General features: G+C 47.0%; 1 protein-coding gene across 7 annotated transcripts in view; it reads right to left on the reverse strand.

Annotated features, from left to right (window-relative positions):
• Positions 1 to 15,977: 15,977 nt before the first annotated feature.
• The window catches only part of STAU2 (staufen double-stranded RNA binding protein 2), a 301,650-nt gene continuing 293,765 nt past the window's right edge, over positions 15,978 to 23,862 (reverse strand). For all 7 annotated transcript variants that reach the window (XM_081258158.1, XM_081258157.1, XM_081258155.1 and 4 more), the window contains 2 exons: positions 18,227 to 18,315; positions 15,978 to 17,087 (listed from right to left, as the gene is read on the reverse strand). In XM_081258158.1, the coding sequence (XP_081114284.1) occupies positions 16,994 to 17,087; positions 18,227 to 18,315 (183 nt within the window). In that variant the 3' untranslated portion in view covers positions 15,978 to 16,993. The remainder of the gene's footprint in view (positions 17,088 to 18,226; positions 18,316 to 23,862) is intronic.

Below are 23,862 nucleotides of genomic sequence, written 5' to 3' on the forward strand. Positions count from 1 at the left end.
CCAATGGATAGGATTTCCAGGGTTACTCCTCCTGCAACCAGCTGAATTTACTTTCTCCAGAATGCATTCGTATCTATTTTTTTCCTCCACCAACCAACCCACCATCATGTCTCCCCTGCCACCGGCAATGGCTTGCTAATGAGACCTCTGGCCATATTCCCTGCATTCCTTACCAATAACAAGATTGGTTATAGGAAATGTAAGTCTGATTGTGTATCCCTCTGACCCCAAACCTTCAATGGTTACAATTGCACCCAGAATAAAATTTAAACTCTTTACTTGGTTTACAAGTCCTGTCCACTGCTCACCTCCCCAACTTTGTCCTGCTTCCTTCTCTCCCAAACATCTTTGACAGCAGGCTTCTCTCAGCTCCTGAAAGAAATGATTCCCCATCTAAGGCCTTTCATCCACCTCAAAAAATTTCCCCAAATCTCCTCATCCTTCAGCAATTAGTTTAAAAATGTCACCCCAGACAGCCTTCCCCCCCAGCTTGTCTAGGGCAGGCTCCCCGGCCCCCAACTGTGCTCTATTGTACCTTCTGTTTCATCTAGGCCCTTTAGAACAGTTATCACAGTTTGTGATTACTGTTTTCTTCCTCTCCTTCCTCCCTTTCCTCCTCCCTTCCTCCCTTTCTTCCTTCCTTTCTTTCTTTCTTTTCTTTCTTTCCTTTCTTTTTCTTTCTTTCTCTTTCTTCCTTTCTTTCTCTCTCTCTCTTTCTTTCTTTCTCTTTCTTTTTCTTGCTCTATCCCTCTAGAATCTAAGTTCCTTAAGAAAAGGGATTAAGTCATTTGTTTTCCACTGTGTTCCCAGGACCAAACACACTGAGTAGGTGCTCAGTCAATACTTATCACATTAATGTTAGTTTAGTGTTGCTATCAGCCAACCGTGACTTCTCTCTTGTCCACACAAGTGACATGATACGCATGGACTGGCGTGCCCCAGCCCATAACGTGAGCTGTGGGACAGGAGTGAAGGAGGGCCAGGCCTCTGACGGGGCAGCTGCCACTCATTCCTGCCAACTGTCACCACATAGGCCCTTGGTTGCTGGATCTTCCAACATTTCAAGAGATGCAGACAATCCAGATCTTATGTGATTTAAATATCTTGGCAACTAAACTAAACTTAAAAAAACAAAACAAAACCCAGCCCTCTGGGAAGCCAAACAAAACACATAACACATCAGTGGGCTGGATCCAGCCGGAGGGCTGCCAGTTTGCAACCTCTGCTGAAATCCAGATGGATGAAATCCATGACTCTGCTCTCATCTGCCAGCCCAGTCACCCTATCAAAGGGAGGAATGGGGTTAGATACGGTTTGGATTATCAGTGTTTCCTAAGAAAAGATAGTCCTTTGAACCATGAATTCGACTCTGTATTTCAAGGGCTGTTGGCCCAGGGATGGGGCGAGCCCAACAGCCTGCCAGTCATTAAACATTTCTTTGTACCCAGTAGGTGCCAAGGAGGGTGCAGCCCTTGGGGCAGTGGCTGGAGCTCCGAGCCTTGAGCCAGGCTGCTCCAGCCGGCTCCTTCTTCACTCCGCCCTCCCCACCCCGCCCCCTTGAAGCTCCAGCTTCACTCCTCCCTTCTGCTCCCCTCCTGGCTCCCTAGAAACCTGCTGGCCCCCAACCCCACCTCCTCCCCAAAGTCCTGTCAGAGGAGGTGTTCATCCTTCCAGCTCCCCTTGCCCAGCAGAGGCAGCGCTAAAGGCGATGGTTTGGGTGATGACAAGCACCGGCTGTTTTGCTACACTTTATTTTACTATGTTTGTTTCATCACATATCTATCCATCCAGCCCTCTCTCCATTTATCAATACATGTTCTTTTCTGACGCATTTCAAAGTAAATTGTACACATCAGTATATTTCCCCACTTCAACGTGCACTTTTTTTTGGCCCTGAGGCATGGCACGTGGGATCTTAATTCCCTGACAAAGGATTGAACCCATACCCCCTGCAGTGGAAGGGTGGAGTCTCAATCACTGGACCTCCAGGGAAGTCCCAACGGGCACATTATTAATATTCAATATTTGTTAATGTTTTTTAATTTGAGATAAACATTTACCTTCAATGAAATGCACAAATCTTAAGTATCTAGTTTTGAGCTCTGACAAATGCGTATACCCAGAACATTACAATCACCCCAGAGAGTTCCCTCATTCCCTTTCCCACTCAATCCCCTACCCTGTCCCCCAGTACTGCCCTCATAGTTCTCATCATAGATGAGTTTCCCTGTTCCAAAACTTTATATAAATGAAGTCATTTAGCATGGACTCTTTTGTGCAAGGCTTCACTCAGCATTTGGGATTCATCCAAATGATGAATTTGTATGATCCTTTGTATGTTTATCTAATTTCCTACTGAGGGGCATGTGGGCTGTTCACAGTTAGGGGTTATTAAGAATAAAGTTGCTGGGCTTCCCTGGTGGCGCAGTGGTTGCGAGTCCGCCTGCCAATGCAGGAGACACGGGTTCGTGTCCTGGTCCGGGAAGATCCCACATCCCACGGAGCGGCTGGGCCCATGAGCCATGGCCGATGAGCCTGCACGTCCGGAGCCTGTGCTCCACAATGGGAGAGACCACAGCAGTGAGAGGCCTGTGTACCGCAAAAAAAAAAAAAAAAAGGACAGGCATTTTGGTGTTCATTTCTCTTGGGTAAATCCTTAGGGGTAGAATGGCTGGGTCACAAAGCAGATGCATATGTCATCGGGTTTTGATTGGAGTTTCCATTTGATCAAATGATATCAGCAATCACATCTGAGTTTCTCCTCTGGGCCGGATCTGGCTGGATGTGTCCAGAAAGTAACAGACAGAACTTGCCTTCAGAGAGCTTGGAGTTCAGTGAGGGGGACAGGCATGCACATGTAGCCACTTAAGTGACAACATGTGGGACCTGGGGCTTACCATCTGCTAAGGAGAGAATGAATAAGGCAGCCCATGCGTTTGAGCAGACAGAGGCTGGAGCATCCCGGAGGGCTTCATGCAGGAGGAGGACTTGAGCCGCCCCTGGAAAGGAGGGGGAGGAGGGAAGGGGGAGGGGCAGACATGTTAGAAAGGAGGAGGTGAGGAAATCACAGGTGCAGGGCAGGGCCCGGTCTGTTCAGAAGAGGAAGAGAAGACAAGTTGGCCTGGCCTAGACGGGTCTGGAGAGGCTGCAGAATGTTTGGGGCTCAGACCATTGACAATCAGGTTCCAGAGCTACGGGTCTTGAAAGGTTCTCCTCCTTCTTCTTCTGGGGCTCAGTGAGTTGGGTGATCAGTAATTTTAGTCCCCAAACAAAACTCTCAAAATCCAGAGACTACTGTGGAATTTTCAAGGTCGTTAGAATTTCCGGTTGCGGAAAATTATGTTATTTCGGCGCTGTCCTAGTGATGTTCCAACTTTTTAGTTTTTCAGGCAAGTAGATAAGCTTCACAAGAACTGCACACAGCAGGAAATCTCTCATCCTAGCACCAAGCGGTCACTGTCACTGTGTCTTAAATGCCGCCCTTTGTGACTTTGGGTGCCCTGCTCTCCGCCCTGTGCCGCCGGCGGCTCTGGAGTGGGGGGAAGCAGGACTGGGGCCACAGTAGTTAAAAGAGAACACCTGGGATGCTCCTGTTCCGTCCTCGTGGCCTGGCCCACGAACAAGCCGCTTCAGATGGGCCGACAGGGCTGGGGGCTCCCACGTGACAAAGAGCCTGTGCTTCTTGCGTTTTGCACTCTTTCCTGGTAGGACATTCCATCTCCTGACAAAAAGAAATGTCTCCACTCCTTAGAATCTGTGTATCTTTTCCAGACTTAGCAAGGGCACTACCCTTGACGAAGCTTAGGTCTCTGACTCAGAATCCTATAAAGATGCTCAGATGGCCTCAGGCAGGAGAAAATCTGTTGACCAGCCCTTGCAGATCTTACAACACACTTGGGTTGCTAAGGCTCCAAACTGGCCTATGTGTGACATTACGGAATAGGCTGCCCTGGGGAGATGGGCCCTCCGAGAGGCGATGGAGAACCACAGTGAGAATAACCTAGACTCTTGGCATATGATTTCGTTTTCTTTAGCGTTAGGAGACACAGCTTGCTGAAAGGGCTCCAGTGGAGTCCAGGGTTACAAATCTCAGACCTCTTCGTGATGGATGTGGTGAGGACAATGGCCTTGAGTTCCTGGGGTGGCAGAACCGCCCACGGCTAGAGGGCAGCTGGTGTGCAACTGCAGGGATCTTCGTGACTTCCTCTCCCTGCTCCCAGGGGATGGATGCTGGCAGAGCAGGGCACAACTATCCCTATTTGTTTGGTGCTTCTGGTTTTAGCATTAAAAGTCCCAGGTCCCAGGAGACTCCTGTCCTGCGCAAACCGAGAGGGTCAGTCACCCCGTAAATGGCAACAGTCCTATGGGGCACTTTCCTCTGAAGTTTGGGTTCCTCTACAGCCTCAGAGGTATATGATGACAGCTCCCAGCCCAAATCCAGAGCCACCTCTCCGCCCAACAAGGGCGGCCAAGTGGAGGGCAGCAAACGGTCCTCTTCCAGCCACGCCAGCTGTGAGAACGGGACACAGTGCCTTGGACACAGAGGAGAAGTCAGGGCCACAGGTTCAGCTGCAAAGATGGTTTCTGGATTAATTTCCACCGTTTCTGATGAGGCAACAGATTTTTTTTTTTTTTTTTTTTTTTTTTTTTTGCCGTACGCGGGCCTCTCCCTGTTGTGGCCTCTCCCGTTGCGGAGCACAGGCTCCGGACGCGCAGGCTCAGCGGCCGTGGCTCACAGGCCCAGCCGCTCCACGGCACGTGGGATCTTCCCGGACCGGGGCACGAACCCATGTCCCCTGCATCGGCAGGCGGACTCCCAACCACTGCGCCACCAGGGAAGCCCGAGGCAACAGATTTTAAACAGCTGTTTTATCTGCAAATTTCAGAAGGAGCTAAGTCTATACCCGCATTGAGATTGGCTCTCTGACCTGGAGGTTGGAGATCAGGTCATTGTCAGCTTTCAGAGGGCTTGGTTCTGGGCTGGGTTAGTAGGCTTTGGGTTCTTGGTTCTGGGCTGGGTTAGTAGGATTTGTCCCCTTTCCCACCCAGAGGAAAGAGGGCATAGCTTCGGAGCACTGTTCTTTGTTACACAGCACAGAGTCAAAAGGAGACACCTCGGCTATGCAGGTTTTATCTCTAGAGGTTCATTCTCTTGTAAGTGTGTTCCTCTCTACTAGAGTTGAAGGATCTGAGATTCTTACCCCAAGGAGGCCATTTTTGTCCTCCAAATACGTGAGAGCTGCTCCTCCAAAGGAGATCACGGAAGCCGTTGCTGTGTGATTGGGTCTGCACCACTGGTCTCTTGAGCCACTGTCTTTCTGAGATGCCATGGAAGTCTGGGGTGCCCCATTGTTCTACAGGTGTTTTGCCAAACTGTCTGAAAGAGATCTCATTAGTGTGGACATGCCGCATCAGGCTCCGTGTTCTAGGGGTCCCTTCCTGTCTCTGTCCGTCCCTCACCTCCAGTCCTGACACTGCAACGATGCTCTGATGACAATATCACCGACTGTCCCTTGAGGATGTGAGGCTGAGCTCAGTACTGGCGGCTCTCAGACAGCTGTGGCATCTGTCCTCCAGCAGCCATGCTAGCCAAGACGTACAATGTGTTCTTCGTTATGGGCTACACGGGGGGTCTGAATTACAAGGAAATAATTCAATTTAGCAGGCTAGGGTGAAATTGCCAACCAAAAGAACAATTTATGAGATCATCCAAACCTGGATGTGAAATTAATGCCATACACGATAACTCACCACAGACCACCTTACTTAACTTTGTTTTTTCCTCCTAATAGGATTTTCCTGCTATCATTTATGTTCCAGACAATATGAAAACAATACAACCATCATGCTAGAAATTACGCTAAACCTGAAATACAAAAAGTTATGACAGTAGTGTGAGCTTTAAGCAAATTGGGCCTTTTATAAATGAATTCATTTGAGCTGACCAGTCAAAGGATGCTTTTTAATAATATTGCAACCTCGTGGGCTTCCCTGGTGGCGCAGTGGCTGAGAGTTCGCCTGCCGATGCAGGGGACACGGGTTCGTGCCCCGGTCCGGGAAGATCCCACGTGCCGCAGAGCGGCTGGGCCGGCGAACCATGGCCGCTGGGCCTGCACGTCGGAAGCCTGTGCTCCGCAACGGGAGAGTCCACAGCAGTGAGAGGCCCGCGTACTGCAAAATAAAAAAAAATAATAATATTGCAACCTAGTAAGAAAGGTGGGATTTTGGCCAGTGTAGCTAAACCAGAACTTTCTGAGGCACTCTTGTTTCCAGCTCAAGCCCTGGTCCACAGGACCACACTCTCCTAGTGAACTGGTATTGACTCTGGATTCCCACGGGGCAAGAAGGAGCATGCTTCAGGCTTTTCTCATCCTTTCCTGATCTGCCCAGCAGGGGTCAGAATCCAAAACGAGTCATTGTCGCTGTCCTTGAGGAGCTTACAGATGAGATATTGAGGAAAAGTTAATACAGACAGAGCAACAGTAAAGAGCACAGGATAGCACATGATGGTGGCCTGGAGCTTAATGGTGGCCAGAGTGTTTGGAGCAGCTGCAGGGCTGAGCGGGGCTCACAGTGGACCCAGGGCTGGGAGACTTGAATCAATGATGCTGACTAAAGCCACAAACACACAGTGATTGTGATCGTGTCATAGCACGTAACTAAAATTAGCCTTCAATGCAAGAAAGAATGGGAACTTAGTCATCTGGGCTCACCTAGTCTTGGCATCTGGCCCTCTTCTATAGAAACTGATGGAAAAAAAATTAGTGCTGTGTTCAGCCGCCTGTGTGAAAATGGCTTCAGCCCCAAGTGGTTCTACTCACTCATTTGGAGAAGGCCCCCCTCTTCTCCAGTTCACTCAACAAGGAGACAGAAGGAGTGAAAGAGAACTCCAACCCTGTTGTGCTACTGATAGGGAATTGTGGGAAGCATTCTGTGCAGCAGAGACGGAAGCCAAAGGGTGATTTAAGGTTTGCTTTTGCCAGTTTACTCTAGCATTTGGGTTCAAATCTATAGAAAATATGAATGAAACTGTCCAGTTACCTACAGCTGCATAACAAATCATCCCCAAACAATCCCCAGAGATGGAGCAGTATACTTTCTCACAATCCTGTGGGTGACTAGATAGCTGGGTGGTCCCTCTTCTCCACATGATGGTGGCAGGGGGGTGTGGTCACCTGAGGCTTTATTGGTTTGGAGCCTCCAAGATGGCCTGCTCACATGGCTGCCAGATGATGCTGGCTGTTGATCTGGAGCTCAACTAAGGGTATTGACCAATGTGCCTATGTGTGGTTATGGCCTACTCCCTGTGGCTTGGGCTTCTCACAGCACGGTAGCTGGGTTCCAAGAGTGAGACGTGGAAGAGTGACCCAACGGGGAAGAAGCAGGAGGCTAGACCTGGAAAGTTAGGTCTGGAACTGGCACGACATCACTTCTACCAGATTCTATTGATTTAGCAATTACAGGGCCAGCCCGGACTCAAGGGGAGGGGAAAGAAACTCAGTGGAGAGAGTGACCATTTACAGCCATTGTTAGTCCACTACCATTCAAGCTTAATTATCACATTTCCATATAAGTCAATGTGTCCCAGTCTGTGCCCGCACAAGCCCCATCCTCTCAACCTGAGTCCCCTGCACAACTCTTGCTAAGGACCCTCACACCAGGCTGACTTCCAATGGAGTTTAAACCAGTACCCTCTTCGTGGCTCTTCTCTCGAAGTAGAAGCAGAGTTAAGACCACAAGCCCACCAGAATGAAGGACAACTTCCTGCCAAGTGGGAAGGAGCTTCCAGCTGGGAGCACCTCGGAGGGGCAGCATGCACAGGCTGGGCACCCCATGCCCATCTATCCGCAATTACTCCGTCTTCAGACGCAGCCAACACCCCCCACCAGTCACAGGTCACTGGGGAGCCCTCAGATCTGAATGACACTCGCTAATTTGCAAGTTCCCATGGGCACGGCCCCCTCCTACAGCACGAACTGCAGCCAAGCAGGCACCCAAGCGGGCAAGTGGGCAGAGGTACTGACAGCAGCATCCCTTCTTCACCAAGTACGTGGACACACATCGCCAAATCGTCCTCCAGGAAGTTGTACCAAGTTACAGTCCTCATGTCTAGTGCACGAGTTTATCAAGTAGCTGGAAGACAATGGACTTAGACTTGGCTTGAGGCGCTGTCCGGCCCCTCAAAAGGAGAGTCAGGCTGCACTTCTGTGCATCCTCCTCCTCCTCCTTCCTGAACAGGTCTGACAAAGGTCATCCAAGTCCTCCTCATGCCAGATCTTAGGGGCTCTTTTCCTGTCTTTTCTTGCTCACTCATTTCCTCTCTGTGGCAATTGGCGCTCTGGACCCTCCCGTCCTCCCCCGGCCATCATTTTCTTACCACGTCCATTCCTTCTCAGACTCCTGTATGAGCTTCTATTTCTCAGTCTGTGTCTTCAATGTTGGTGTTTCCCAAGCTTTGGCCCTTGGCCTTTTGCTCTTCTCTTACTCTACAGGATCCATCTGGAGGATCTTCTTGAGTCACATGTCACTGGTTACCACCCATGTGCTTATTGCTTACAAATCTCTTCTCTTAAACTTTGATGTGTCTCCTGATCTTGGATAGTACCTCCTCAGTTACCAATTGAAGATCTTTCTCTGGATGCCCTGCAGGCATGTCAGCTAAGTCCAGAACTGAACTCATTACCAACTTGCTCTTCCCCTGTATTTCCTAGCTTAGTGAATGGTACAGCCACTTACCCGGCTCCCCAAGCCAGGGCCTGGGAGCCAGCCTAGAATGGCCCCCTTCAGCCCACCCCTACATCTGTCTGGTGATTAGCCCCGTCCAACCTACCGTTTTATGCTTCCTGTTCTCCCTCCTCTTGCTGCTGCCCTCATTTGGACCCTCGTTATCTCTACTCCATTGTAAATAGCCACTTGATGACCCACTTCCTGTGCCTCTACTTCTCCTTCTCAGGGTGGTATGCTGAGAAACAAGGGAAGAAGACCCTGGTAGTGATGGCATATTTGTAACCAGATAGGACAGAGGGATAAGCCGCCTTTTCCATACTGGCCATGGGGACAGGGCTATTTACAGTTCTTTCTCTTTACCACCAAGAAACTTACCAACAGATGCCGAGACCAGCCCGGGTCTGACACCTCAGAGGTACCTCACCAGTCTTGGTTTCCTGACTGCCGACATTGTGTGTGCCTCTCTGGTCACTGGTAGCCCTCTTCTGCCATCTTCCCCTAGTTCCCTGAGGAGTCTAGGGCAAAAAGTGTAGCATGAAGTGTGTGGGGAACGTGTAATCCCTTTGTCAGAAATAATTCTCTGACCTGTGGGTCATTCTCACCAAATGAGTCCCAAGAGGCATTAGGCACCACAGATATTTGGCTTTGTGGAGAAGGCATCTCAAAGATGATGATCCTGTTGTCTGAGTGGCCCACAGGGGCTTCCTGTAGATGCTCCCTGGCCCAGGTCTCTGAGAACATTCAGTTTAGAGTAATATTTGTTTGTGTGCATGTTTTATAATTGCCTTTAAGAAACCAAAATTCCCTAATGCAAAACAGGGCTGTGACTTATTCATCTCAGCCTCTTTCTCTTCTCAGCACCTGTCGTATCTGGCACACAGGAATTGATCCATAATTATTGATTAATTCACAGACTGGCATTTGGTCAACAATAACTCATGTTTATCAAGTACTTGCTCTGTGCCACACACAGTTCAAAATACTTCACGTCTTAACTTGTAAAACTCATTTATTTAACCCACAGAACAGCACTGCCATCCTCACTTCATAGCTGAAGAAAGTGAGGCTTGGAAAAGTTAAGGGAACTTACCTAGAAATATACAGGGAGTTAGTGGAAAAGCCAAGTTGAACCTAGGCAGTCTGACTCTTGATTCCCAACTCTTAACCGTATCCAACACTGCTTTCTTGGTAAAAGGTGGATCAGGATTATACACCAGTAGTTGGGAAGGTTGCTGTTGGTGGTGGAAGTTGTGGTTGTGGAGGGGATGGTGGCTCAAAAAGCCTCAGTTATCACGGGAACTTACCCCAGAAAAAGTAACCATGCAAACTGTATTTCTACAGCACCTTAGTTGAAGGTTGGCTGGTCCAGGTCACCTAATCTGGAAAGCAGGTATCCAGGGTAGACATTCTTTTCAATATCAAAACCTGGGTCACTGGCCTGTGTTTCCCCACGATGCTTCTCATAATCACTGTGGAAGCAGGAGAAACTGAAATCAATTCCTAATGAAGTGTATCTATTTGTCTTATTGCATTTGCTTCCCTGTGCATCTGGTTGCCATTTCATCTTCCCAGTTGGACTGGAAGTGCTCTTTTCTGCTTTGGGTCTTCATTGCTGCTCGCAGGCTTTCTCTAGTTTTGGCAAGCGGGGGCTACTCTTCGTTGCGGTGCACGGGCTTCTCATTGTGGTGGCTTCTCTTGTTACGGAGCACGGGCTCTGGGTGCATGGGCTTCAGTAGTTGTGGCACGTGGGCTCAGTAGTTGTGGTGCATGGGCTTAGTTCCCCCGCGGCATGTGGGATCTTCCCGGACCAGGGCTCGAACCCGTGTTCCCTGCATTGGTAGGCGGATTCTTAACCACTGCCTCACCAGGGAAGTCCGGACTGGAAGCTCTTTGAGGGTAGAGACATTACTTGAAGCTTCAGGGGGTTCCCCACAATGACTAACTCAAGGATGGAGACTCAATCCATATTGCTAATTGATGAATAGATTAGAATTTGGTTAAGGTTGGAAACTAGAAGGGAAGATATGTTTAGCCAGACATTTCCAAGGCTAGTGGTGTCTTCTCCTCCTAAGACAGAGGAAGTGTCTGTAGCGGGGATGAACACTTGAAGAGCTGTTGTGCATTATGTTGTGATGACTGTGGAAGCTACTCTGGTTCCAGGCCCCCCCCCAAAAAAAAAAAAAAAAAAGAGTCCTGACCTTCTCTGATATCAGAGATAACCCCATCAGCTGAATTCCCCTTGGAGTTCACATCCAAGCCTGATCTTTGCCAAAACTGGGGGCTTGATAATGATCTCAAGTTGGTGAAGAAGGATCTAGTTCCTACCCCTGCACTCTGGGAATAAGGAAACCCGAGTGGCCAAACATCTTTCTGGAAAATGATGACCCGTGTAGCTTTAGGGGCAGGTCCAAGAGGAAACAGAAGATGCTGACTGCTCACTCCTGATGCTAAGATGAAAGCATTCACAGACTTACCTGCCGGGAACAGTGGCTCTGTTCCTGTCATAGGTGCCTTCTCCAGAACTTTCCACTTCCCCATGTTTCTCCAGTGCCGCTTGGCTTCCTCACCCACTTCACTGTTGAATCCAAATTTCTGATACTTTCTATTGTCTGCTTCCTCCCACCTACTTAAATAACCAAGTCTCCTCCCTTCTTTGAGCTCCCTTGAAAATTTAGAAGTGTGTGTGCTTTTTTGTTTTAAATATTTATTTATGTGGCTGCACAGGATCTTTAGTTGCAGCACTTGGGCTCTTCAGTTGTGGTATGCGGGATCTAGTTCCCTGACCAGGTGTCGAACCAAGGCCCCCTGCATTGGGAGCACGGAGTCTTAACCGCTGGACCAGCTGGGAAGTCCCCGTTAAGAATAAAGTATGAATGAAAATTAGACCAAGATGGCCTCCATCTCTACTCACCTCAGTTGTAAGAATCAGAAATGCCTTGACATTTACGATCCCCTCAGGATAACAAAAGCAGGGATGTGGCTGCCGATCTTCTGGTTCTGTAATCACTGAGGAAGGATGACAACTCTACTGCCTAATTATCTCATTATTCATGCTGAAGGAAAGGAGGCTTTTAAAAATATACTAATTTGGGATCACTGGGAAGTTTTCTTTTTTTTTCTCCTAGGTAGTTTTGTGACTCACTCAGGATAGCTTTGTGGTTCATCAGACCCTTGAAACTAAAGACCTAAAGGATTAAAGAAAACTAAACAAAACAGTAGAGGCTTCATAAATCTCTGACCAATCTCTGACTTTTCGGAGACTTACTTATTTAAGCTTCACTGTTTACATTGAAAGGAAGAACTACCACATGATTATAATGCACTTTGTCCCCTGGGAGGTAGCTGAGGCAGGCACCTCCTGGGTTTTCTCCCCAAACTCCCTTCTCTGGTGACTACTCTGCCCTGTTCCAGAGGGGCACAGTTGGTGCAGCCATATTTGTACGAGTGGGTCAGGGGTGAACGTCCCGTCCAAGGTGAGCCAATCAGGAGTCCCTTCCTACAACCTGGGGAATGAAATCCAGAGAGAGATTCAGTGCTCCTTCAGGTGGCTGTAAACTTGGGTGCTACTGGTAGCCACGTTCTCTGGTATGTGTACTTGAGAGGCAGGAGCTGGTGTGGAGGGAGAAATGATTCACACATTCAGAGGGAGGTGGGGAATTGAGAGAGAGGGAGAAGGAAAGCTTCCTGGTTTCCCCACAGCCTTGTACTTCCTGGCTCCAGTTAATTTCTGCATTTCTGCCCTGAGCTTCTCTAAAATGCCCCTGTGGCTTTAGAACACATTTTCCATTGCTGGTTTGAATAGGTTTTTACAATTCACAGCCAAAGAATCCTAACTGATATGAATAGTATTTTTCCTTGCAGGTATTTGATTTTAAAAATTCACATATTAGAGGCAAAATTTGAATTCAAGCATACCACTAGTAATAGAGGAATTAACGGTAATATAAATTTAGAGCTGTAATGCTCTTAGAGGCTGTCATTTTATAGATGTGGAAACTGAGGCCCAGGAAGGCTAAATCCCTTGCCAAGGTCACCTCTGTGTCTGACCCAGGACTTTAGACTCTTGACTCCTAGACCATGGCTCTTTCCCTCACACCCTCTAACTCTGAAATATTGAATCTACATTCATAACTTGTACAATTTAAAAAATAGACCATCCACTTCTGCATATTCTTATTCCTACTGTTTCGGATGAGAAGTTGAAACTTGAAGATGTTAAATGACTTCAAAAAGACTATACATTAACAGAAGTAGAACTAGAAGTTTATTCCCAGGCAGGAGGCTCCATCCAATAGGCCAGACTTCTCTGTCCATGCGTCCAGGTCACCACTGATCTGCTTAGGCTGGCAAATCCACCATGGCAGGGCTTTTAGGGTCATTCACCTACTCAACAAACATTTATTGAGTACTTACCATATTAAGGTGGGCACCATTCCACACCAGGAGATACAACGAGGGGTAAATTCAGTTGGGCAGCCTTGAGTGTAGGTGAGCTTTGAAAGCTTCACCTGGTATATGTATATCTGGGGCTGGGGGTGGGTCCGGTCAGTAGACGTGTGGGTTGTGTGGAGGTGAGATAAGATATACTACTAGAGTTCAAACGTGGTGGCTTTTTGACAGCGTCACCAGAATACAGCATGGTGCCCAAAGCATAGTGAGATGAGTGAGGGAAGGAATAACGACTCAGAGACAAACAATGAGCTATAATGCAGGGGTTCCGAGTAAAACACGCTCACCTCTCATGCTCATTTCCTGGTCTGCCTTTCCCTCAAGCTAGAATGTGCATTCCTGAGAGGGAAGTAGTTTCATTTGTTTATTTATTTTCTGCATTCCCAGCATACATCAGAGTGTGCTGGGCATCCAGTCAAGGGAGCTTTTAGTTATGTTAAGAGGTTAGAATGTAAGAGGAAAGTCAGCCCCACAAGGCAATTTATCAATGAGTCTCTGCAAGGTGAGATGGAACTTGGGTGGTGTCTGCCAGAAACCAACAGCTGGGTTTGACTCAGTCTAAGAAATCTTTGCTTTGAGCCAGAGAGTACAATGCCCCTCCTTGTGAGACATGTATCTGTGATTGTGGAAATACAGGAACGTATCTGGGGGGTGAGGACTGGAATTGAATCTTCTGGCCCGGGGAAGGGATATACATGCAAAAATGGGAAGATGGGAGGCAGGATGGTGGGTCTTCATGGGTCCAAAGTCCTCTGAAGTGAGGGTTTTTTTGACTCGCTATGTTTTTGGTTAAGAAATGCCAGAGTACCCCTGAGGTTGAAGGTACCATAATCTTATCAACAGTAATGCCATGTATTATCATGAGTCTCTGTGTCAGGTTAAGCAGTGAGATTTCAAATTTATGTCTTCAGCAGGTTTCTCTATCATCGTTTTGATAGATCATTCATTTGTCCACTTATTCATTTGTTTGATGTATCCATTTATCAGGCACCTATATCACGGGAGGGGGGGGTAGGTCGGGGGTTACTCAGAGACAAATTCACATGGGACCTTGCCATTAATGACTTCTTCGCTCCGTGTGCAAAACTGTTAGGTTTTCTACCACCCTTGCCATAATGATAACAAGTGGCCTTTGGAAATTGAAAGGTACAGGACAAACCCTGGGCAGGTGCACTGAAAACTCAACGGCAGCAGGAAGGATTTAAACACCAATCAATTGGTCTGGACCACATTTCCAAGGTCACTGGGAGTCCCGAAAACCTCCGTATAATAAGGTAAGTTTCTCATTAATCAATTTTTATTTTATGGTACAGGAAATTGGTTGAAGCTGTCAAAAAAAAATCACCATTGAGAATGTTTGCTGGGCAGAAGAATACGAGGGCAACTCAGAGAGGTCACCCCGGGAAAGGGGAGGAGGCTCCTTGTCACAGCCTGAAGGGTGGTGTCTCACCACTGATCTTTTGGCAAGTTGTGCTGGAAAGGGCTGGTCAGAGTTCCAAAGCACAATATTATATTTCCAATTAAAATGCAAAAACCAACCTTTGTCATAAAACACATTGGCCTCAGCACTGGGAAGTGACTACAAAGCCTAGTGCTGATTGAGAAAAGCTGAAAGCAGACACTGTAATTGATAAAGGAGATAAGTCAACCTGTGTCCTTTAGAGAATAACAAGTTCCATTTTTCATCAAAAAGATCTCCTTGTGTTGAAGAAACATTCTTTCAATAAATCTACTTAATGGTTTCCCCCCAATGATATATAACAGGGCAAGCGATGGCAGGCCACCCGTCATTTGCATTGCTAATTCAACCCAAAGAAAACCCAAACGGTTCCCAGGAAGGACTGCTAGCAAACTCTCTAAAGGGCAAATATCTAAAGGCTTCTCTGGGCTCTTCAAGCAGGTAGATGGGTGGGATTCTGAATAAATATCCTCTCACTAAACTTGAGATCCGATGCAAAGGTCCATCCCCTACCCACCCCGTGGCCACTCTGGCACGCTCAGCTCTGAGGGTGACTCCGTCAGATAGCTCCAGAGGCCAATGCCTCAGATACTTGGGTTGTGAGAACTGATTAGCTTTGTCTGTGCCCTGAGCTCATCCCTCTCCCACGACGGCCCTGACGGCCTTGGTGTTTTGGGGACTGTGGGCCGTGAGAGGTGGTCAGCGTTTACGGCATTTGGGAAACTGAAGATGCGTTTTAAAGATCCAGCCTGAAGTGGTGCCGGAGCCTCAGGTGCTGAAGGCCCAGGGGGAAGAAAGGGCCTGCCCCCTTCCGAGGGGATGATTTAGGGCCCTCTGTGCAGGGTGCCAGGCAGCAGACTTATTGTTCAACTCGGCTGATCTTCGTGAACCCCAACTTTACAAATGGGCTGTTATGTCCACGAGGGCCCAGCTTTATGGAGCAAAACCTATTTCCTCCGAGGGCACCCAGCCCTCTCGATGCTGGCGGACTTCCCCACATGGGAGTCGTTAAAAACAACCCTAGAGTGATTTCCTTCTGTTGCTGTTTGTTTATTGTCCAGTCGCGTGTGAGTCAGCCAGATCATGATTTGTGGTGGTTTTGCTCGTGAAATCTTACAGGAACAATGAGACGGCGTTGGCTGGTCAGGAACCCGGTTCCGAGTCACCCGGGAGGCGGCCCTGCAGTTTCGCAGAGACGGCCGGTGGCACGAGAACCCGCTAGTGTCACTGCTGTGCAGGGTGACAGGGCCGGGTGGGCAATGGCCTTTGAGATGGGTTACGCTGGGGTGGTGTTTCAGAGAGGAGAGCGGGGCAAGGAAAGAACAACACTGAGCACACTTCACACAGACACCGACCACATTTTTACTGCATTGGCTCCACGCTGGATTCCAACATGCTGGTCCAGAGCGTGGCTGGCTACAAGCTGGCAGGACCTCTACGGCTCCTCCCACAGCCACAGGCTTTCCCTTCCCCGCCATGAACGTTATTTCTCTTGATCCCACTCACTGCCCCAAGTGCAGAGGCAGTTATCAGAAAACACTTCGGATGCAAACAGTGAGTGTCTTACAACACACGGATGGGGTGGGTGCAATGTCCACTGCGAGCGTGGAATCCACAGAAATGGCTGGAGAGGCAAGACGCCTCCTTAGTGGCTAATAGGATGATGGCATTCAAAACCCACAAGTGGTTTTCGTTTTCTTTTTGAATTCCTGGAGTCTATTGAAACTAATTGTTCCTAACATTATTTCCTATTTGTAATCAAATGTCTGACCTGATTTCAACCATGTTTGTTGGCATACATCTTTGAGTGGTGTGCCTTGAAGTTATTCAGACTGATATAGGATGAAGATTACAAATATCTGCATAAAAAGAGAAACCGTGTGACCCTATATGAAGACAACGACCGTCACATTCCACAGCACATCATTAGTTAATCTTTGAATCGTCAGGCATTATTTAAAACGAGAGAGAATATAAGTGAACACAAGCCCCACGACAAAACAATCATAACAACAGAAGCAAACCCAATTTCTCTATTAATCACTTAAGAATTGTACCTCTGTTTCTAACGCTTTTCATTAATTGTTATTTTAAGCTCCAGTAGCAGGATCAGATCTCTGCTGCCTCTGGGCAAATGAGTTATGATCTGATCTCAAGTTCCAAGGGAAATGCTCAAAGTTTTATTTTCCCCCAGTTGAATAAACAGTACTACGTCTATGATCTCTGGTGTTAGAATAGTGTTGTCTTCACATAAGACCCAAATCATGGTATTCGTCATTCATTTCCTTGAACACAGACACCCTCATGCGTGCTGACAGGTTTATAAGGATGCGGTGGCGGCCGTAGCTCTGGGAGCTGCTACATGACCGACCTTGACTTCTTGCAGTCCTGAGCGATGGAGCCCGGGCGTGTCTGGTTATTGTCCGCTTTCTCTCCCAGATGCTGGGCTTGTCTGGAAGATTAATACATTAACAAGAGCTGAAGGTCCGGGGTTGCACATCTTCAGACATGTTTGTTAGCAGATGGCACACAGGATTCAAAGGTCACCACAAAAGTGACATTTTAAAGTGAAACAACAATATTTATGTTCAGATAGTCTACTGATGAGATCATGTGGAAATGGTTTTGATTAAATTAGCTTCTAAATGGTTGCCAATCTATAGACAACTTAAAATGCCACGTCTGTTTACCGAATGTTTTTTTCTCACACTCTCACCTTTTAAATATTAATGACCAGATGCTGTGTTTTTTTTTGGGGGGGGGGCGTTTAGGATTATTTAACCGCAGGATTCGTATATTTGGTTTTGACTTCCTAGGTTATCCAGTTTTTTTCATTCTAAAAATGTTATCTCCTGTGCGAGTTCTGAAATCTCACCTGCTATTATTTCTGCTTTGAAAGAATTTGGATTCCGCTGTTGTAAATACAGTGGCTTGCAATTTCTTTAGTATAAATTGGGTCTCTGGAGAGACTTAAAGTTCAGTCTCTCAGATCAAACCTTATGTTCAATATCATAAAAGAGGTATGAGCTGGATTTCAGAAATTCTTATTAAATCTGCCTCTTGGCTTCTGTAGCCCTCGGGAGCCACACTTTTGTGACAACGTGCGCTTGTGTTTCATACAACAATGTGAAAAACAAAATGCAGCCAAGGGGAAGGAGCCCTCCTCTCAGCTTCTTTTTTTTTTCCCCCTCTCTGTTGTGCCTACTACCTAGCAGGAATGTGAATGAAAATATTTACCTCAGAAAATGGTTTAGTCAGAGAATGCTCAACAGTCTGAAATGGGAATTCACCTTTTGCAAGCCTTGCAAACCTCCGTGGTCAGCAAAACCCACAGAAATATTTCCAGCAAAGGCATTAAAATGCAGAAATAATGATCAATCAGTAGATTAAAACTTTCACAGACATATTTACAGGAAACAAATATGACCATATAGACTGTCTCTTATTTCTTTACATTGAATTGCATTAGGAAACATTTTGTAGGGTATAGATATTATTGTCTTGAGTTTTTCACCTTATTATTATGTCTATCTTATTTTTCATACAGTTACAAAATTACAAATGTAAGAATACAACAGAAGATGTACTCACTTTTCAAGAGAACCTTTTTCAATATTCATTGCCCCTTCCATTGGATCCAATCCTTGTTCAGAAAATTGTTTCAAGGCACTTAAAGCTGCCTAAAAACGAAAACAAACATACAGACAAGCAGATTCAGTTACTGACTTTCATGTAATAAACAGATATGTAATAGTAAAAGAAAGCTTTGATATATAGTAAAGGCTATCATTTCCATTAGTCTAAATAAATGCTTTTCTGTATCATTTAACAAAACTACATTTAAGAGGCTGTATTATGATGAAGCAATGCATATGCTATGAAGGCTTTATTTTTGTGTGTCTGGGGGAAGAGGTGGAGAGAGGAGTCTCCATAAATCTCATGCCTTATCCATAATTTTGTAAAATCACAATGTTTTATCCGCAAATGTAGAAAACACCTAGTAGAAGCCTGTCATTCTTTGATGATGAGTTTTGCATCATTTCTCCTCACATTACTGAAACTCCACATTGTCTTCCTCCAGACGTGAGAACATCAGATTTTTTTCCAGCTTTCCAAAGTTAGCATAAATGTATTGTTCAATTTCATAGACATGTAGCCTCAAGCAAGTCACAGAATGTGAGCCCAGAAATGGACCAAATACACCCTTGCATACCGAGGGGATGGTATGATGGTATCCTGTGAGGAGAGAGAAAATTTGCGCTCCATGGGGCCCTGGGAAGGCAGGCCTGGCCGCGGCAGAGCCTCCTGTGGTGTGGATATGCCGGGGATGTGGGATGCAATGTGGATGCGTGGGATGCTGAAGGGTGTTGACAGGCTGGTGGGGGCTCGCTGAATAGCTGGGAGGCACCAAAAAATGTGATGCTGATAAGATCTGCATAAGTTGTTGACCCTCTAGTGCGCGGTCCAAATTGTTATTTCTTTGAATAAGAATTTGGTTCTTCATCCCCTCCCCAAACCCCAGCACTTCTCAGGTCAATTAGAAGAGCTTTGTTGTGTCTGAGATAGGTGTGAGCTGGCCAAAGTTGTTTGCATCTTGGAGATCCTGCTGGGTCACACTTTGGTCATCTGTAACTTCTCAACTGCCTCTGACAAAGAGCGAACTCTGCCAGTTGCTCAAACTTTTATCTGCCAGGGGCCCCTTTTGGGTAGCTGAGTGCATGATCTCTTCTACATCTCTTTTTTGTTTGTTTGTTTTTTGCGGTACGCGGGCCTCTCACTGTTGTGGCCTCTCCCGTTGCGGAGCACAGGCTCCGGACGCGCAGGCTCAGCGGCCATGGCTCACGGGCCCAGCCGCTCCGCAGCATGTGGGATCTTCCCAGACCGGGGCACGAACCCGTGTCCCCTGCACCGGCAGGCGGACTCTCAACCGCTGCGCCACCAGAGAAGCCCCTCTTCTACATCTCTTTATGCGTAATATATCTTTTTGGTTTTGAGTTTTCAGCTAATAGGCTTTATTTTTTTTAGGGCAGTTTTAAGTTTGCAGAAAAAATGGAGCAGGGAGAGTTCCCATATACCCTCTCCCACTCCACCCTCTACACTGTTTCCCCTATTATTAACATCCTGCATTCCCGAGGTACATTTGTTACAACTGATGAAATATCGATATATTATCATTAACTGAAGTCCAGAGTCTACAAGTCTGTGTTGTACATTCTATGGATTTTGACAAATGTATAATGTCACATGTCCACCATTACAGTATCATACGGAATAATTTTATTGCCCTAAAAATCCACTGTGCTTCAGCTGTTCGCCCCTCCTCTCTTTCCCCCCAATCCCTGGCAACCCCTAGTATTTTTTTTTTAATCTCTATAGTTTTGTCTTTTTCGAAATTCATACAGCTGGAATCACACAGTATGCAGCACTTTCAGATTGGCTTCCTTCACTAAGCAATATGCATTTAAAGTTCCTCTATTCTCTATGTCTTTTCATCTCATCTCTTTTTCACTGCTGAATATACTCCATTGCGTGGATGTACCATAGTTTCTTTATCCTTTTATACCTATTGAGGGACATCCCGGTTGCTTCCAGTTTTTGGCAATTATGAATAAAACTGCTATCAATATCTGTGGGCAGATTTTTGTGTAATATTTTTCCTCTCTTCTCTCTCTGTCGTTCTATCTTTTAAATCTCAACCCCTATATTCAACCAAAAAGAAAAAATATATCCTTTCCTTTCTTTTTTTAGGCTACTTCTTCCTTTCAGATCTCTAAGCTGGTCTCCCCAGTTCAGACGTGCTAATTTGAATGCTCACTCACGCCTGCAGCCCCAGCCCGGGCGGGCAGGGGGAGGCCGTGCTTGGGCTCTCTGTTTCATCATTATCTCTTTGAACCCGGAGTCCTGTGGGGATGTCAGTGCCCTACCCCACTACCCCTGATCTTGGTACAGGCTCCTACTATACAGCAGCTGGTGTAGGCTGTAGTGGCAGGTAAGCACTAACATCGGTTGCGTAGGAGCAATGTGGCCATCTCACTGGGCACTGTTATTGGTTGAATTGTGTCCCCCCCCCCATATTCATATGTTGAAGTCCTAAACCCCCACACGCAGAATATGGCCTTATTTGGAAATAGGGTGACTGCTGACATAATTAAGATGAAGTCATGCTAGATTAGGGTGTGGCCTGATCCATTATGACCAATGTCCTTATAAAAAGGGGAAATTCAGAAACAGAAACCCACACAGGGAGAACACCGTGTGAAGAAGAAGGCGTAATTGGAGTGATGCAACAGAAGTCAAGGAATGCCAGAGACTGCCAGCAAACCACCAGAAACCAGGAGAGAGGCATGGAACAGATTTCTCCCTCATAGCTCTCAGAAGGAACCAACCCTGCCAACACTTTGATCTTGGTCTTCTAACTTCCAGAACTGTGAGACAATAAATTCCTGTTGAATTTTTTTTTTTTTTCTGGTACGTGGGTTTCTCACTGCTGCGGCCTCTCCCCTTGCGGAGCACAGGCTCCGGACGTGCAGGCTCAGTGGCCATGGCTCACGCTCCGTGGCATGTGGGATCTTCCTGGACCGGGGCACGAACCCGTGTCCCCTGCATCGGCAGGCGGACTCTCAACCACTGCGCCACCAGGGAAGCCCCCTGTTGAATTTATTGTTGGTGGTCCTTGGTTATGGAGGCCCTAGCAAATGAATACAGGTACATCATCATTCCTAGTTAAGGAGAGTAGAACCTCCTTCTCCTCTCTCTGATGTTTCCTTATATTCTCTTTTTATTATAAAAATAGTTTTTCATTACAGAAAAATCATAATATGTAGGCAAGCAAAAAGAATGTGAAAATATTCACAGTCTTACCCGCCACTCACAACTTGGTGTACATCTTTCCATACCCTTTTCTATCCCCTCCCCATGTGTACACTCTCTAACCTGGATCATATCCTAACACTGTTCTAGAACCTGCTCTTGTCATTGAACGTGAGCAGTTCTCCACCTCAACAGAAACATTTCAGCAGCATCATTTTGCAGGACCGCACAGTGTCTCACTGACTTCATGTGCCTTTCTGTATTTAGACAATCCCTAGTGTTGGACATTGAGGCCACACCCACTTTTTAAGCTGTTATTAACACTGCACCAAGCTTCTTAATGGTTAAAAATCTTTGAGTACGTTCTCAATAATTTCCTTGGGATAAGTTCCTAGAAACTGAATTTCTGGGCCAAAGGGTGTGCACATTTGTAAAGATCTGATATAAACTTCTCCCTGCCCTCCGGGAGGTCGTACCCACCAGCACTCTGAGACACATCTGCTTCTCTAGGTGCTTTCGTAATCACCCCTCAGAACCACTCTGTGGATCACTGGAGCGAACCAGTTGTGTCATTTTACAGCCCCACTTTATTTTTCATTTGTCCATCCCTACCATTGACCTCATTCACTAGACTTGGCTTCGAGTGAAGTTTGGTTGCTTTCAAAAGTTAAATTCACCCTCAAAAGACTCAGATTTGGACACATTTCCGCCTAAAAGAAAGTAATTCGCAGAGATATTTGATTCTTATTAAATTCAGTTAGATGACCTCTGAGGTCCTTTCAAGTCCTGAAATGCTGAGGAAGCTGGGCAGCCCTCCCGGGTGACTTGGCTGAGAATGATCCCGTGGGTGTGCACATCCCTGTGGGCTCATCACTTGAACCTGAGCGCTGCAGTCCCGCCTTCTGTGAGCGTGCGCGGAGGTGGGAGCCCGGCCCGCTCGCTACTAACCTGTAAAGACCAGTCCGAGCCGGACCTCTCCAGGTAGCCCAGCTTCGTAGGGTGGGCGAACGAACAGAGAGTTCTTTGTATATTCAACAATTTTTTTTTTTTTTTTTTTTTTTCTGTACGTGAGCCTCTCACTGTTGTGGCCTCTCCCGTTGTGGAGCACAGGCTCCGGACGCACAGGCTCAGTGGCCATGGCTCACGGGCCCAGCCGCTCCGCGGCATGTGGGATCTTCCCGGACCGGGGCACGAACCCGCGTCCCCTGCACCGGCAGGCGGACCCTCAACCACTGTGCCACCAGGGAAGCCCTATATTCAACAATTTTGAACAAATGAACAACTATTTTGTTCTGATCCGTTAATGTGTGAATTAATGGTAGGAGTGATGATTTTTATCCATTTCTTCCCAAATGGATTATTATAGACGACTATTTCAGTGCCTTCTATAATAGTCTATCTGCAACGTGGTTGGCACTGCTGAACGAGACTTTTGAGCGCTCCAGGGCTTCTTGGTCCTGTTTTATTCCCAATAAGGCCAAAACGACAACCAAAACGAAATCGTTTTCTGAAAATCGCTTATAGGCTACTTGTAGCCCAGTTTCACTAGCTGCTTTGGAAATACTTGTTGCCTGAGTACCAGGAACCAAATGTCTTACTGCACCGAGTCCAGGACCCAGTGACACCTGTTTGCATCCACCCAAAAAGAGATGCACATATGAGATGAAGGCGAGGTCTCGGGGAGCAGGTTGGGTGTTTTAGCTCTTGCAAAATCTCCTGGATGATTTAATCAATGTGACAGGCAGGTCCCCAAGCGCTGTCAAGATGATTGTCATTGCTCCAGGCACGTCCTACCAGCTGGAATGGCGGAGTGCTCTTTCACTCGATGCCATGAAGGACTTTCAGAATTCTTGTGTGGCTGCTTCCCTCCAAAGGTATGTTTAAAAGCTTCCAAATAGGGCTTCCCTGGTGGCGCAGTGGTTGAGAGTCTGCCTGCCGATGCAGGGGACACGGGTTCGTGCCCCGGTCCGGGAGGATCCCACATGCCGCAGAGCGGCTGGGCCCGTGAGCCATGGCCGCTGAGCCTGTGCGTCTGGAGCCTGTGCTCCGCAGCGGGAGAGGCCACAACAGTGAGAGGCCCACGTACACGAAAAAAAAAGAAAAAAGCTTCCAAATAACATTCCCTTAACTGTCTGATGAGATAATTCAGCCCACATCTTATTGATAACCCTGAATACAATCCCTTATAAATATGAGAGGACTTCTTTCTACTTTATAAAAGGGAATGAAGACACTTTATCTTCTCTGTAAACAGCAATCGCTGCCATTTGATGAGCATCCCTCTGCCACAGCCATGAGACTGGGTCCCTTACCTGCGTGACCTCAGGTGTTACCACAGCCCTGCAAGATAGGTCCTTCCCATGAGGAATTCAGCAACCTACTCGAGGTCACATGGCTAGTAAGTGGTGGAGCAGAGA

This window comes from Mesoplodon bidens (genome assembly GCF_964165515.1).
Source record: "Mesoplodon bidens genome assembly, chromosome: 16".
NCBI classification, from domain to species: Eukaryota; Metazoa; Chordata; class Mammalia; order Artiodactyla; family Ziphiidae; genus Mesoplodon; species Mesoplodon bidens.